Raw genomic sequence first — 15,996 nt, forward strand, 5'->3', positions numbered from 1 at the left:
AGCGTAAATGCTAACTCTTAACTATTTCAGTGCTGCCCATTTTGGCAAAAGTATCCAGCTAACGGGTTTATGCCACTAATCCTAGCTGCCTCCTGCAATTCCCCAAGGGCCAAAAGCCCCAGCTGGCCCCTACCCAGCTTCCCCATCACAGCTTCAACACAAGGCTGTGCAGCACACAAAGAGGGACAGCGCAGAATGCACTGCAGTGAATATCCAAATCACAGCACAGAGGAGAAAGTGGGGCAGCCAGGGGGCACTGCACTGTGGGCTTTAGTCACTCACAGACTTAATGCCATCAAAACCTGCGGTCTCAGATTTAGCATCTGCCTCAGAATCTCAGCCAGCTGCTCCCGAGCACTCAGCACAGGGCTAGTGCCAGCCAACTAAACAGTGAACAAGCCCCGACCCGTCCTCTCAGCAGGATCGGGAGATGGCGGACTGAAGGGCTGCTTTGCAGAAGCACTGATGTGGGGTGGACCTCTAACTGTGTGTGCGGGGGTCATTCCCATGACTGCAGTTAGCCTCCATTGGGTATCTAGACACCACGGTGAGTTCTCCAGGGTTTTGGCCTGTCCCAGTCCCCCCCACCACTGGGCCTCAGATGCCGGTCAGGAGGCAGGTGGCCCTCCAGAGAGTCAGCTCTGGATGGGTCTGGAGCTCCAGTCTGCAGCCACAACTCCCCTGCGGCCCCCCAAGCGCTGGCTCCCCGCTGGAGACTCACCCTGGGAGTTGCGCAGCACAATCTTGTACTCGGTGGCACCCGGGACACCAGTCCAGGCCAGCCGGATCCTCTTCCCCACGGTATCAATGACCCGCAGGTCAGAAATGCGGCCCACTGGGGCCTCCACTCCTGCAAGACAAGACAGCGCTAGGGCCATGGCTCGGAGCTGGGCAGGCAGAGCCTGGGACACCATGCAACACTGGAAGGAGAGGGCAGGGCACCACAGACCTATGGCACAGTCAGAACAGGCCTGGCAGGGCCAGGAGATCCTGCCCTCGCCCAGTCCATGGGGTTCCTGGCACCCCCGCTGCTGCCTGGACGGAGGCTCCAGTGCAGGGGAAAGGGCAGGGCAGGGATCGGTTTGATCACGGTTTGCCCAGCACCCAAGTTGCTACCTTTGAAAACCTACAGTCAAGGAGCTCCAGGGAAGGGGGCGGGTTGGTCATCCCCATGCAGTCTGGGCCTGGCAGGGGGCCCAGCATTCAGCAATGACCCCACCCATGCTGCCAGGCCAGAGCCTAGCGGGGTGAGTCGGGAGCAGAGCAGGGGCCCTGTGCTGGGGACGTCACTCACTTGGAGGGCCACCCACCCCAAAAAAGGCTGGTAGGATGTCACAGAGCCACTTGCATTGTGCACTGGGCACCTCCAGGCTCTGGGATCCCTCTCCTCTGCCCACTCCACCCATGCGGGCCCCAGAGGCTTTCACTCACCTGTCTGGGAGATGGTTACGGGTGTGGCCACCTCCCTCCCGTCGTACAGTGTGTAGAGGGTGATGCGATATTCCGTGGCCGGCTGCAGGCCGGTGAGCTGGTAGCTGTTGATGTTGGTGGGCAGGGACACAGTCTGTGGGGGCTCAGCACCTGAGAACCAGAATGGGGTGGGGAGGGATGAGGCAGTCACTTGCTGCTTCCCAGCCCCGAATCTCAGCACCTCCCCTCCCCTTAGTCCTCCCAGAGACCCCGGCACCGGCAGCTGGATCCCCCTGAACTGCTTGGCCGGTCTGTGAGCCAGACCTGGAGCCCAGCTGAGCCTGAGGAGACCAAGGGTGAGGATCTATCACCCTACCCCGACCAGACACGGCATTTCAGCCTCTCCAGTAGCCTTCCCCGCCCCCTGCCCTGGGGACCTGGCCAGCCTACCTGTTGCTCTTCTCCACTCCAGCCGGTAGCCACGGGCATCGCGGATGATGTTCCAGGCCACCTGGATGGATGTTGGGCCCAGAATGACGGTCCTCAGGGACTGGACTATGCCCGTTTCTAAAGGAAGGACAGACAGATGGCCAGGTTGAGCTCAGGAGCATGAAGGCTCTCGACAGAGCCTGGAGCCCACCGAAGGGAAACACTTAGGCTTCCAAATCCATCTCCCAAGCTGAGCCAATAGCTGGGCTCCCGCCAGAGAAGCCCTCTGGGAAGTGAGGTGGTGGGCCTCAGTCCAGTGCCCACCACCACAGCTGTCGCTAATTACCCCCCGGCTGGGCTGCATACCCTCCCCCAATGGAGGGTCCTTCCCTGGCAGCTCGTGGGGGAAGCCAGCTCTGGCACTGCCTCGGCGGGGCCTGCTCTGGGTAGGGATTCAGTCTGCAGGGCTGGCAAGCTGGGGGCTGCACTGGCGAGAGAGCCACTATGCCAAGAGAGGGAATGAGAAGGGAGGAACAGCAGGGCTGGGGAGACGGCCACTCCACTCCCTCCCGCAGGCCGCACTGGGGCTGACATCGGCACATGCATGCTGGTGTCCTGTCTGGGTGGGTAGTGGTGACCCTTTGCCCTGGGCTAGCCACCTCCTGCTCCCCCTCCCTCCCCTCGTGCTGTGATCTCCCCACTCCTAGCATCTCTGCCCCTGGGGTTCTCCACCTCTCTGGGCCTTTCATGAGCTTGAATCAAACAAAAATGGCCTGTATCCAATATCAGTAGTACCATTCTTGGCTCGCAAGCCCAATGGCCTGGAAAGGCCCAGAAAGGCCCAGGAGCCCCGGCAGAGCTCCTGTGAGCCCCCTACAGAGGGCTCCTTCTTCATCCTGCCTACACCATGGTGGGGCACCAGACAGAGCAGCCCCGGGCCAGGCCTGGAACAACTGACGCTCCCATCCAGAAAAAGACATGGCAACATTAACTCCCCATCTCCCTCTGCTTTTGAACATCTCCAGAAATGTCTGTGCCATGGGGACACCCCCAGGGCTGAGCCCCCCCTTACAATAGGGGCCTCCCTCCCCAGGGACCTGTGGGAAAGGAAAGGCTACTGTGCCCTGGCCTGGAGAATGGCATTAAACCCCTGGAGACCCAGCCAAGGGCACCAGGGATGGTACTGCTGGGGGCAACCAGCAGGGGTACTGTCAGGACTGTTTCTGCAGGAGCAGCCCCAGCCTCCTCCCCACTCAACTGTAGGTGCCACCTCATCCCGCTTTCTGGACATTACAAAGCGCTCTCTCAGCCAGGATCCCTTCAGTACCATATCAATACCCCCCCAGCCAGACCAGGATGCAGAGCTGCTGTGTCCCGCTGTGCATCACTGTCCCATGAGAGGGACACCAGCCAAGCCTGGGGCCACGTGCATTGCTAGTACTTTGTGCTGCCCCAGCTGTTTGTCCTATCGGCCCTCTGGACATACTCAGAGCGTAAGCTCTTGGGGGCTTGACCTCTCTCTTCATTACATGTGCATGGGTGTTCATCTGTGACACAAGAATCTCTTCTTGCCAACTGGCGAGGAGCACAGAGGGAGTGCACAGGGCTTATTGGGATCTCCTGGATCTGGTACGTATGTTCTAGTTCACCAAAGAATGCCGTGCAAGGTCACAAACAAAAGACTCATCATCAGTATCGGGAAACGCATGTACAGAGGTTTCATAAGGAGTTATGTGCATACACTGAAAATTATGTTTTCTAGGTAAAGTCTAGGGGACTGGTCACCAACAAAGGTGAAAAACAGGTTTTCTGCCAGTCAAGAAATGTTTCTCTATCTGACTGCTTACATGGAAATGAAGTATTGTCTGCTTCACAATGGGTCTCCTCTCAGCAGGCTGAATTGAATGCTAACAAAGTTTTGCAAAGGCTTCAGAGAGGAAAAAGTAATAGGAAGAAGCAAACAGTGGGCAGGGAGAACAATACTTGACGTGCACATCAAAGATTTGCTCTAATATATTTGGGGGCAAAGAAGACACCCTGGCATCGTTCACCTAGGAAACAAACGGACTGTGAGATTACTTCATGAAAGAGGGGTCTCCATCAGGCTTGGCTGAAAACACTGGTAAGCACGTTGGGCGAGCTCTGCTTCTTCAGACAGGAGGAGAAGTTGTTAATGAAGTTATCTTGAAAGCTGGTGATGATTTTGTTTTGTATGTAACCATTTATTTCCGATACCCTTACTCACCATCACAGGAATCTCTGTTCTTTGATGATAAACCTAGTCTAGTTTTCACTATCAATATATCTCAGTGCTGTGTGCTAAGCAAAGTGCTGCTCCTGAGCTCAATCTGACAAGCTGGTGCATACGGTTCCTTTGGGAACAGCAGGCCTGGTAATTCTAGGAGTGGCCGGTGGATCAGGGGCTGGACGTTGCACTGCATGCTCTGAGGACTCAGGGATTGGCGTGCACCGATTGCTATCTGTTCAGAGAGCAAGGCCTGGGGGGATCTGGAAGGCGGTGCTTGGGCTGCCAGTGGCTGCCGGGAGCTGATCCACAGCACGCACAGACATGACCTCCTCATGCTAAGGACAGGTGGTGCTGAGGTGCCTCGCTCCTGGGGAGTGTCACAATCTATACAGGGCTTAGCACAATGGAGCCCTGACTGGGGCCTCTGGGTGCTACCATAGTACAAATACTACACTTATCCCAAAGAGAGACCAGCTTCTTGGCACAGACCCTGCCCCCCACCCCTCAGCAGTGGGAAGCCTCTCCCATGGACATGCACACACCTGTTCTTCTCCTAATGGAGGCTGGGGGCCCCTCCACTTGCCCGTAGAGTGAAGTGACCGTCAGCAGGTAATCTGTGTCTGGCTGCAGCCCTGTCAGCAGGTAGGAATTCTTGCTGGCATCCACATCAAATTTCCGAATGTCCTGGCCTGAGATAATCCAGAGCAAAAAGGCTTAAGGCACAATTCCAGGCCATCTGTTCAAATGACAGCCCCATGCAACACCAGAGTCTCCACATCAGACCAGACCAACCGCCGTTCCAGTCTGCTATCCCATCTCCTGATTGCACAGGGCCAGAACTGCGCTGCTAATCCTGTATCCCTGCCTCCACGACACAGTAGATCAAATCTAGTCTGGCATCCAGCCTCCCGCCATACACCAGGCCACACCCCAGGCCCATCTCATCAGGATTTGGATTCTGGGCTGCCAAAGGCCAGCAAATATCCTGACACCACTCCCACACCCGGCCACATGTGGCTTTGTCAGTAAAAACTGTTCATGTTAATAGAGAAGCTGGGGGATGATTGAACAAGAGAACTCCCCCCACTCCACCTCAGACACAGGTGACTAACATACAGGGCCTGATCCTACCTATCCTCCACAAGCAGGACTCCCACAGTTCTATGCCCAGAGGTTTGCAGGCCTGGGCCCTGCACCTGTGACCCAGATGTGTGGGCCTTCCTGGAGGGATTCAGCAATGGCTCTGTCACAGGCGCCAACTTTTGTTGGCGCCGGTGGGTGCTTGCACCCCCCTCCAACTCCACCCCCTCCCTGCCCCATTGGATCCCTCCCCAAATCCCCGCCTCTTCCCCCAGCGCGCCGCATTCCTCCTCCTCCCCGCTCCCTCCCAGGCTTGCGCGAATCAGCTGTTTGGCAGCGCAAGCGCTGGGAGGGAGGGGGGAAAAGCAGGATGTGGCGGCGCGCTCGCGGAGGCAGAGGTGGAGGCGAGCTGGAGCAGGGGGGTGGGGCCACGGGGAGCTGCTGGTGGGTGCTCAGCACCCACCAATTTTTCCCCGTGGGTGCTCCAGCCCCGGAGCACCCACAGAGTCGGCACCTATGGGCTCTGTACAGACGACACAGCTGACCCGGCCGAGAAGCTGCGCAAACCCCAAAGCGCTTGGAGAGGTCATTTCCAGGAACACACGGACACCTTTCAGTCTGGTGTGACTGGGCCTGATTCTCCATGTGTCTCAGGGGCAGAAGGAGAGATCCCCAGTACCCACAGAACAGGGCCTCGCAGCCCCTGGGACTGGCACAAGGCCCAGCAGGAGAGCAGGTACGGATCTGAATTGCCTTCAGTGTCATAAAGATCCTCTTGATAGAAGTTCATCGCCCCAGCCCCCTTTGCTCATTCCATTCCTCCCCCCACAACTTTCTTCCTCTCACCCCCAACTGCTCAAGCAGCTCTGCCACCTGCCCTCCTCTTCTCCCCCTGTACGTGCTTGTCTGCCACTTGGTTCTCTTCTGTCTTGGGCTTCTTGCCCAGCCCCTTGGTCCCCTTCTCCCCTCAGCATGCTGCCTCACTCACCTGTCCTCCAGCCACTCTGGAAGCTCCAGTCTCTCCACACTTCAGCAGCAGGTGCTTCAGAGAACACGGTTTGGGACCCTCTGCCCCATAATGCACCTGACTACAGAAGAGCCCTGTCCCATGGGAGGGGTGTATCTGCTCTGCTGGAAGGCATGCCAGTCCCCCACCCCCACCCACCCATTCCTTAGAGCCTGCACCACAGCTCAGCACACTGGGGCCCCCACCATCCAGCCAGGAGGTCTGGGGAACCGTGTCCATCGTTCAGTCTACAGCACCCTGCCACTGGTTTTTGGGAAGGGGAGAGAGCTGTAGTGAGTCAAGCAGACCTACCTGAGGGGAGCCCCCAGGAGACCCGGTATCCAGTAGCTCCACTCACACCCCGCCAGGTCACCAGCATGCTCTGCTGGGAGATGTTCTGAACTGACAGCTGCTGCACCCCTTCCAAACGCACTGGAGGGAGAGGGAATCAAACAAAACACAACCATGGCACAAATGTGAGACCCAGAGAGATCAGCCTTCATGCAACCCGCAAGGCAGCCAAAGGATACTGCAGAGTCCAGCCCAGCCCAGCCCCCCCTACTGCACTGCCAGCTCACATAAGAGACACAAGAACAATAACCTTAACTCTGCCCCTAAATAAGCACAGCTCCTTCACTAGTAATCTCAAAATATAAATACATCACCAAACTCTTCAGAAAAGGACACCTTTTTAAAAAGAAAAAAAAGTCATTTGGGGCAGGAAGAAAACCCAGTCAGATGCCTTCTGTGCAGCCCCAGACTCTGGCTGTCTGAGCAGATGGTACTTACGGGTTCGGCCAGTTAGCTGGGCCGGTGCTGCCGTCTGCCGCTGGGAGATAGGCTGAAGCGTGACCACGTAGTCAGTGTTGGGGCGCAGGTTGCTGAGCGTGACGGACACGGCGTTGGCTCCCAGGCTCATCTCCTCCGCTTGAGCTTCACCTGGGATGGGCACAGACAGCGACGCATGAGTGAGGCCCAGCACCTGGTGGGGGGACTATCCATTGGAAGGCAGGGGGCTCTGGCACTGCAGGACACCACCCCTGGCCTTGGGCAGGCTGCAGAACACAAGCTGTGTGGGGCTTCAGACAGGCCTTTCCTGCATGCAGTAGGTCAGGACTGGAACACTCTGGTGCCCAGGTGGGGTGGCGAGGGGGAGCCCCAGGTACATGCAGCACAGAACACACTTGCCCTCCCACATGTGCAAGCACATGGCTAGCAGCATGAGCAGACATGCTATGTGCGCTCAGCCCAGCTCTGTGCCCCCATTCCCAGCAGCAGGGCTCAGCCAGTGCAAGAAGCTAAACAAAGATCAGGGGCTCAAGCCAACCAGGCAGGGCTGGGCAAAGGGAGCGAGGGCCCTGCTTGCACTCCCTGGCAGGGAGCTGTAGGCAAGTCCTGGCACCCCGGGCCTTGCAGATGCCATGAAAGGAGGGGAAGATGGCAAGGAGAGCTCCACACTCAGTTCTAAGCTGGCCCCCTCAGCCAGGCACTTGGTCTGGGCAGGGCACACGGGTGGTTCTGATGAGCTCAGCGGTGTTTTTGTGCCTTCGGGGCCAGCATTCTCTGCTGGGGAGATGCACGGCCGTGGTAGCCGGGCGTGGCAGCATGCAGGGCGAGGCACGCTGGGAGTGCTGCCAGGGCCACATGCACTGGGATGGCTGCAGGCTTGGGAGGGGCAGCTCCAGGTGCAGCTTCCTACAGAAAACAGCACGGGGGGGGCCTGGAAATCAGCTACAACCCTGCCCGAACCCCAGCATGGACAGAGAGCCCCTGTACATACACACACACACACACACACACACACACACAGAATCCCTTCTGAGCACACACTGCACCGCTATGTACATACCTCCATATGTACACCCTCAGCACATGTACTGACCTCCTCCCGTACACACAAACCAGTCCTGTACACCCACACCCCAGCACCCACACACCCAACCCCCTTCCAAACCGCCCCACACACGTACAAGCTGGATATACAGAAGCACCTGGGCACACACATTCCCCCCCACAACACATACAGCTGCAGCAAGAGGGGAGCTGGGGCAGGAACCCACTTTCACCTACGGGGTGCCTGGGCGTCACTCTGGCACATGAATGTCACACACTGTATCACAGAGATCCTGGTGGCACCGCCCAGCCCCTTCGGGCACAGCGGCTGCCCTGCACTGACCCCAGCACAGCACAGCCTCCCAAGGGAACAAGAGGCCATTCAACAGGCTCTGTGTCTGCCTGCCTCGGAGGGAGTCCACATGTCTGTCTGCTTCTTGGGGTTTGTAGCGAATAAAGTTGCTGGACAGACCGAGGGTGGGGGGAAAGGAGGTCATACAGCCAAAGAGCGAAGAGAGCAGAGATCCATGCTAGCTGCTTCTCCTCCAACCCTCCCACCCAGCTGAGTCCTAGGGCAGTGGAAAAAGGCCTGCCCAGGCTTGGATTCCCCTGCCCTCCTGGAATGGATCCAGGCTCCACACCCTACACATGAGGGACGAGGGTCTGGAGCCAGGCTGGCTGGCAGTTCTCCTGTGGAAGAGAACACAGCCCAGGGAGACGTTCCCACATTGCAGAGCCACAGGAGAGGCAGCGCCTCCCCGGCCCAATCGCCCGCACTCCGCCCTCACCTCGGGCCACGTAGGTGAGCCGGTAGCCCTGCAAGTTCTCCAAAGCAGCTCCCCAGGCCAGTCTGAGGAAGGACGGCCCAGCCTCCACCACTCGGAAATTCGACACTCCAGACAGGGCCCCTGAAAGAGAATGGGGCAAGGCCATCACCCTCACACACTCCTGCCCCAGAGAGCACCCAGCCCTTTGGGCAGGGTCAAGAAGTGCCTTGGTGCCAGGAGGAAAGCAAGCTGCCCTGGGGCAATGCGGGAGGGGGCAGGGGTGATCATTAGCCAGTCTGGGGCCAGGACCCAGCATGTGGCGGAGCAGCCCTAAGACTGTTACACTCCACTGGGCAGCGTCCTGGGGATTCTAAACATTGACTCAAAGACTCCCCATATACTGTTCCTCTCTCCCCTGCCAAGCCCACCAACGCCCAGAGCTAACATTATTGTGGGACCCACCAAAAACCATCAGCACGAGAGCTCGGTGCCTGGCTTGGCAGCGGCACTCACACCCTAGTGATCCCAGCCACAGAATCCAAGATGGCGGCAATGATGGAGTGAGCACATGGTGGGGCCACAGGGAGTCGCCCATTCCCTTGGGAAGCCTGCCACGGTCACAGGCATGAGGAGTCCCACTCACCCCAAACTGAGACGGAAGTGGGTCCAGCAGCCCTGTCCCATCCTTGGGTGGGCTCGCAGCCAGCCCATTCTCTAGCCACTGCCCTGAGAAACCAGGCTCTAGCCCTGTAATGGGGCCCATCCTCAGACAATGGTGCATGGACATGGTAGCCAACCTTTCTAGCCCCAGGCTGGACTTCAAGCTCACCAGGCTCTTCCATCAGGAATCCCCCTGGCTCAGAGGGCACCGGGGAGCCTGGGAGTGCAAGCTGGCTCCTGCATCTGGGCAGGCGGACAGGGCATGGGGGCAGGGGAAAATGCGCTGCATGGATGGGGAGCTGGGCGGGTTACTCACCAGTGCGTCCTTTGCCAGAGACCGACTCGCCGATGCTGTTGGCATACTGGGCGATGACGGTGACCAGATAATCCGTCCCTCCTCTCAGCTGGCTCAGCACGGCGCTCGTCTCCCCGGGACTCAGGCTGACCTGTTCAAAGGCACCCAAAGGCATTCCCCTCTTCAGCCAGAGAGATCGAACATCCTGCCTGCTTGCCAGCCTCCTCCTGCTGTCCCACTGAGCCAGGCCCCATGGAGCGGGTGGGCTCCAGATGGGATTTTGCAACATTCACTTCCCTAAGGGGTTTGGTGCTGGAGCAGGGATCAGAGCTGCCGCCACGAGAAGCCAACAGGCTCCATTCACCCACAGGGCAGGCTGCAGGCTGCACGCACACCCTTCCCAGTGTGCCTCAGCCAGAGAAGCCCCGCTTTCCCAGCAAGGAGGACAGCTCCGTCCCACTGGCCTCTCTGCTGAGCCTGCCCAGCAGGCGGATCTCCAGACTATAGCTGGAAAGGGAAGCTCTCACCTCTTGCATCTCTGCTGTCACTTGCTGCCCCAAGCCCGTGAGCGGCACGTACTGGACTTTGTAGCCTGTGACCGGGCCGCCCGCTGCAGTCCAGCGGATCCTCAGCATGTCGACCGCCTGCTCCATGAAGACCAGGTTGGATGGGCCACTGTACACCCGTGGACCTTAGGGGAAGGGAAGCAGCAGTCAGGCTCCCTGATGGCACCACACCTTCCCCAGGGTTGACACGCACAGAACCGTGGCGCATACTCTAACTCCCAGCTGCCCAAGGCAGGGAGCCCGCTCGGGGACGGATGGCCTCTGCCACGCCAAAGAATGTTATCAGAAAAGAATCATTAAAACGTTCTCACTCAAACTTCCTGGGTGGAGGGGAATCAACTGGGCAGGGCAGCACCTGTGGGGCCAAAGCGAACCGACACAGGGCCCCAGTCAGCGTCCCATCACCACAAAACAGTGCCGCAGCGTGACACTGGCACTGAGCCCTAGACAGCGAGAGGCACTTCCAGGATGGGGCTCATCTCCAGGAACACAGGGGAAGGTGGAATTTAAACCTTCCATTGCAGCACCAGAAACAGCTGCGACAGCCAGTGCCTGAGACTCAGAAAGAGAAGTATCTTGCCAGGCAGAGCCAAGTGCAGACAGGGCCCAAATTGTCCCAGTGGAGAGATTGCTAAAATCCCTCGGCTGTAATTGTCTCATGGGTTAGACGGGCACTGCAAACAGGAGATCAACACAGCATTCCAAAGCACGTCCAGGGCTGAGCCATCGCAGCGGGAGGCCGAGAGCGCTAGCTGCAACACACCCCTTACCCGTCTGCAGGACCCCTCCGGTGCTGGCACACACCCTCTGAGACACCAGCGGCAGCAGGGTGCCCAGGATCTTAAAGTCATTGACGTAGAAGAAGTAGTCCTCTGTGGGAGTGGAGGCCACACGCATGAGCTCCGCGCGGTCTGCGTTCTTGATCCCTGTAGGGGGTGGAGAGCCGGTGAGTGGGCACCGGGGTCTCTCTCCTAGGAATAATCCCCAGCTATGCCCTGAGCCATGTCCCCCTCCACCCATCGGTTGGCACAGTGGCACCCCCCATTCTTACTCGCCCTAGCTGACTGCTACAGCGTCAGACGTTCATGGCTAGCTGCAGCACATTATAGGTGTGCTGGGTTCCCAGGGCCCTTGGCCCGTCCCCTCGGCCTCTCCCACTTCTCCTTGCTGGCCACTGCAAGATGTTACAGGGCACTGCAAGTCAGAGCTCCCTAGCCTCACACCCTGTACCATCCACTTCCCCCCACTCATGCTAGAGGATCAGGCTCATTCCAAGCCCGGCCAGGTGCTTCCACTCTCATCCAGCAGCTGCACTGGCCAAGATCAGAGGATGGATGCCCGGCTCTGCCTTCCTCCTAGAGCTCCCCTGGACCAAAGGGACACCGTGGCCAGCGGTGGGTGGGAGTCCTGAGCAGCCTGGTGAAGGCGGAGAGACCCCCGGGCTCTTGTCAGGCACTGGAGTCACTTACCCACAGAAAAGACCTTAGTGCCCTGAGCCTTCAGCTTCACAGAGGGCTGCTCAGTGTCATCTTGAGACTTGCCATCTGTGATGAGGATGCAGACCTGCCAGGAAGGGGCAATGGCGTGTCAGGAGGGGGCTGGCCATCAGACTCAACACGAGCCGTGGGGCCCACCTCAGGTGGGAGGGGCCCCAAGGCTAGTGCCCCCAGCCGGCTCAGCCAAAGCATAGCAGATGTGAGACAGGGACCCCCAGATGCTGAGTTTGAAGGGGCCCATGGTGGGAAGAAGAGGAGCAGAAGTCAGACAGTCCCACTGGGCTGGGGTGTGTTGCCTCCCCACGGTCTCCCCATTACAGAGAAAGAGTTGGAACTGGACAGATGTTACCCAGGGGTTCGAAGGAAAGGGGATGTAGCGACCCACCCGCTCCTGCCAAGCACCCAGCTCTGCTCCCCCTCCAGCATGGAGAGATCCGAGTGACCGTCCTAGCCATCAGCACGCTCTGGCCCCATTGGAGGAGAGCCGACAGGCCAGCGTTTTGCTCTCACATTCCCTGGCCGTGGCATAAGCAGGGTCTCTCTAGAGGTACCTTTGGGACCCCGGCCCGGATCTGAGTGGGCCCAAAGAAGTTGTCAGCGATGTACCGGAGACCGGCGCCCGTGCGTGTGTTCCCGCCTTTGTAGCTCAGCTGCTGGATGGCCCTCTTCACCTCCGTCCCGTTGGGATGCTGGGAGAACGTGAACTCGAGCCTGGGGACAAACGCAATCCCAGGGGGATGGGGGGAAACCACAACATAGCCAGCTTCCAGCCTGAGCAAGATCCCTACACAGTAACTGCATGGCCCACATGCTTCCTTAGGGGAAGCTACCAGGGCACCCACAGGGTTTCTATAGGGGGTGGGTCATTTCCCATGGATCCCTAGGGTGCAGCTCCACGGAAGCAAGGCAATGACACTACAGAGGTGGTCAGGGGGTTCTCTGTAATGGGGCTCCATAGAAAGTGCGCTGGGGCTGCAGGGGCAATAGGGGTAATTAGATATTTTATTCTCACCCTACTCCTGCCCAGCCTGGGACAATTAAGGAGATTCACTGGCTACCACGGGGCGCTGAGAACAGTGGCCATGAGCAGAGGCTGGGCCTCCTCTGTCAGTAGCAGGTGTCAGGCACCTGCAGCACTCCCTCCCCAGCAGATAGCTCTGGGGCCACACCGAGCACCCCGAGCTCCCTTGGCGACTGGAACCCTGAGAGCCACCCCCAGGAGCACAGAGAGGTGGCTGCACCGGGGACAGGGCTGCAGGAGCCTCCCGCACCGTGTGTCTGGCATGGGGGGACAGGACCATCAGGACTCACCTGGGGTCGTCGCTGTACTGCACTGCCCCGAATCGCACCGCGCTCTCACCGACCACATGGACAAAGGGCCTAACCAGGTCCTCCATGAAGGCTCGGATCATGCGGAAGTTGGTCCTCCCGATACTGGAGGATCCATCCACCAGGAACACGATGTCTGCCGCATAGACATTGATGCACGTCCCTGCAAAGCAACCATCAGCAGCTCAGGGCTAACTCCCTTTTCTCCAGCATGCAAGGGCCAGAGGGAACTGTCCTAGCCCTGCCATGGAGGCTCCCTCCGCTGGCTTAGCCCTTCCAGCCTCTTACCTCAGGAGCCCGCACTCCTCCCACAGAGAGATCCAAGACAGCCAGAGTCCATGAGTCAGGGCAAGGAAGCCCAGACCTCAGGGCCACATTCTCCAGCAAGGAGATAGGTTCAGTGCCAGAGGCCATGACAGCCTGTCCCTCTAATACAAGGAGTTCCAGGGCTGAGCGGATGTGGAGCAGACAGGGCCACCCAGGCAGGGGCGGGGATATCCCATGAATACGCAGGGGATGAGCACTGCCAGCAGCCAGGGCTTGTGGGCTGACAGCTCCCCCAGGGCCCACTGACCAGGAGCCCCCTTAGCAGAGAACACGATGGATTTTCTCAGACTAGTACCACGTTCCTCCCTGCCAACCACAGGCCTTGCAAAGGGGCCAGGGACTCACCAGCGAGGCAGCAGCTGCCCCTCCCCTGGGAATCACTCCAGCCCCCCGACATCCCACATCCCTTCAGGGATAAGTCCCTGCCAAGAGGCGGCTGGGGCTGCAGGTCCTACATAGGCTGAGAGAGGCAGCTCCATCACCCTGGCCCATGGATCCTTCCTCCTCCTCCCCTCATGCCACAAGCATAGGTGCTGGAAGTAGGGGTGCTGCCGCACCCCCTGGCTTGAAGTGGTTTCCATTCTATCCAGGGTTTACAGTTTGGTTCAATGGCTCTCAGCACCCCCACTGTACACATTGTTCCAGCGTCCCTGGCCACAAGCCTCCTCTGAGTGTCAGCACAGGGCAACTCCCAGCCTCCCCCAGGAAAAAATCCCTGGGCTCCTTCATGCCCCAGCCCAGGGGAGGGGGCAATCATCAAGCCTGTGGGGGAAGGGAGAGACAGCAACTCCCAGGCTGAGCCTCAGGGAAGCGCAGTCTATATCCTGGAGCAGAACAAGGCTGCAGGGAGCCCTCTGGTCCATCCCAGGAGCACAGGGGCAGCAGCAAGTCAGCAAGGGAGATGCCGCACTCCCCCCACTCGCAGTCCTGAGGGTTGCCAACTGTCTAATAATCACACAAACCCAAACACCCTTGTCCTGCCCCTGCCCCGCCCCTTCCCGAGGCCCCACTGCTGACCCGCCCCTTCTGAGGCCCCGCCCCCACTCACTCCACCATCCCCACCCCCTGTTGCTCACTCTCCCCCACCCTCACTAGTCTGGGGCAGGGGGTTGGAGTGCAGGAGGGGGTGCAGGCTCTGGGCTGGGGGTTGGTCTGAGGGATTCGGTGTGTGGGAGGGGGCTCTGGGCTGAGCCTGGGGCAGAGGGTTAGAGTGCAGGAGGGGGTGTGGGCTCTGGGAGGGAGTTTGGGTGCGGGAGAGGGTTCAGGGCTGGGGCAGGGGGTTGGGATGCATGCAGGAGGGGGTGCGGGGTGCAGGCTCTGTCCGGGTGGTGCTTACTTTGGGCGGCTCCCAGGAAGCGGACAGCATGTCCAGCTCCTAGGCTCAGGGGCAGCCAGGCGACTCCCTGCGCTGTTCCACCCCAAGCGCCGGCTCTGCAGCTCCCATTGGCTGCGTTTCCCGGCCAATGGGAGCTGCAGAGTCAGCGTTTGGGTTGGGGACAGCGTGCAGAGACCCCCTGGATGCCCCTGTGCCTACGAGCTGGACATGCCGTTCACTCCGAGAGCCGCGCAGAGCCATGGCAGGCAGGGAGCCTGCCTTAGCCCTGCTGTGCCGCCAGACTTTTAGCGGCCTAAAATCTCCCGGATTGGCTTCAATAGCCTCTGAGAGATCGAGGATTGGCAACCCTAGCAGTCCTCGTTTCAGGCATGTGGGGACTTAGGGAACCATGAAACATTCAACAAAGTCTGTGTCCCATCCCCTCCCCCACATACACCCCACCCTCCAGTCCCTGTACAATTCAGCGTGGTCACAGCTCAGAACTGCCTGGGCAGCCTGCCAGCGAGTCTGTGCTGGGAGGAGACACCAGGTATCCGACTACAGGGCACAGGCTGGTTTGAGGGAAGGAGCTGGGACCAGCCTGAATTCACCACCCAGCTCTGTGGGCCAAATGCCCTCATCTTCCCTCCCCCAGCTTTTCTGGGACCACGCGGTGTTTCCAGCAAACCCAGCGATGGTGCCATGAGTGGGCCCAGCCCGCAGCCCTTGCCTCACATACTGCCCCTTGGAGAGCTCAGGCAGCACCAACCTTGGTTTCTTTTTTGTGCCGTAACTGGTGCCGGAGCTAGGAGCACAGCGAGAAGCAGGATCCACCCTCTCATCATGGGAGCCTGCAAGACATAACAAGAGGGAGGAGCTGATGCCAGCCAGGGAACAGGAAAACCAATGGGGTGGGGGGAGGGGGCAAAGACACAGCTGAGTTTCATGGATAAAGCCCACCGGATCCTCCCAGGCACCTCACCCCACAGCAGGGGGTGTCACATTAGACCAGTGGCCTGTCTCTGATCAGTGGCCAGATGCAAGAAACCCCCTAGTGGACACTTATGGAACACCTCCCCCAAGGGAAGCGCCTACCTAACCCCAGGTGGTTGGTTCAGGGTCTGAAGCAGGCATTTTTAAGCTGTCTGAGTAACCGTGGATGCTCTTATTGTCTATATAAAGACAGGGCCGGCTCTGGCTTTTTTGCCGCCCCAGGCAAAAAAGCCTCCGGCCAC

At 59.1% G+C, this 15,996-nt stretch overlaps 1 protein-coding gene across 1 annotated transcript in view; it reads right to left on the minus strand.

Moving 5' to 3' along the window:
- The window catches only part of COL7A1 (collagen type VII alpha 1 chain), a 96,912-nt gene extending 81,304 nt beyond the window's left edge, over positions 1-15,608 (minus strand). Inside the window, exons 1-14 of the mRNA XM_029911193.1 lie at positions 15,531-15,608; positions 13,102-13,282; positions 12,342-12,501; positions 11,764-11,857; positions 11,065-11,220; positions 10,256-10,419; positions 9,750-9,879; positions 8,795-8,914; positions 6,963-7,112; positions 6,486-6,605; positions 4,630-4,776; positions 1,861-1,977; positions 1,432-1,581; positions 722-850 (exon numbers count right to left, since the gene is read on the minus strand). Of these exons, the coding sequence (XP_029767053.1) occupies positions 722-850; positions 1,432-1,581; positions 1,861-1,977; positions 4,630-4,776; positions 6,486-6,605; positions 6,963-7,112; positions 8,795-8,914; positions 9,750-9,879; positions 10,256-10,419; positions 11,065-11,220; positions 11,764-11,857; positions 12,342-12,501; positions 13,102-13,282; positions 15,531-15,606 (1,894 nt within the window). The 5' untranslated portion in view covers positions 15,607-15,608. The remainder of the gene's footprint in view (positions 1-721; positions 851-1,431; positions 1,582-1,860; positions 1,978-4,629; positions 4,777-6,485; positions 6,606-6,962; positions 7,113-8,794; positions 8,915-9,749; positions 9,880-10,255; positions 10,420-11,064; positions 11,221-11,763; positions 11,858-12,341; positions 12,502-13,101; positions 13,283-15,530) is intronic.
- Positions 15,609-15,996: the final 388 nt, after the last annotated feature.

The sequence above is a fragment of the Terrapene carolina genome, unplaced genomic scaffold, assembly GCF_002925995.2.
Source record: "Terrapene carolina triunguis isolate 2854851 unplaced genomic scaffold, T_m_triunguis-2.0 Scaffold89, whole genome shotgun sequence".
In the NCBI taxonomy this organism is placed as follows: domain Eukaryota; kingdom Metazoa; phylum Chordata; order Testudines; family Emydidae; genus Terrapene; species Terrapene triunguis.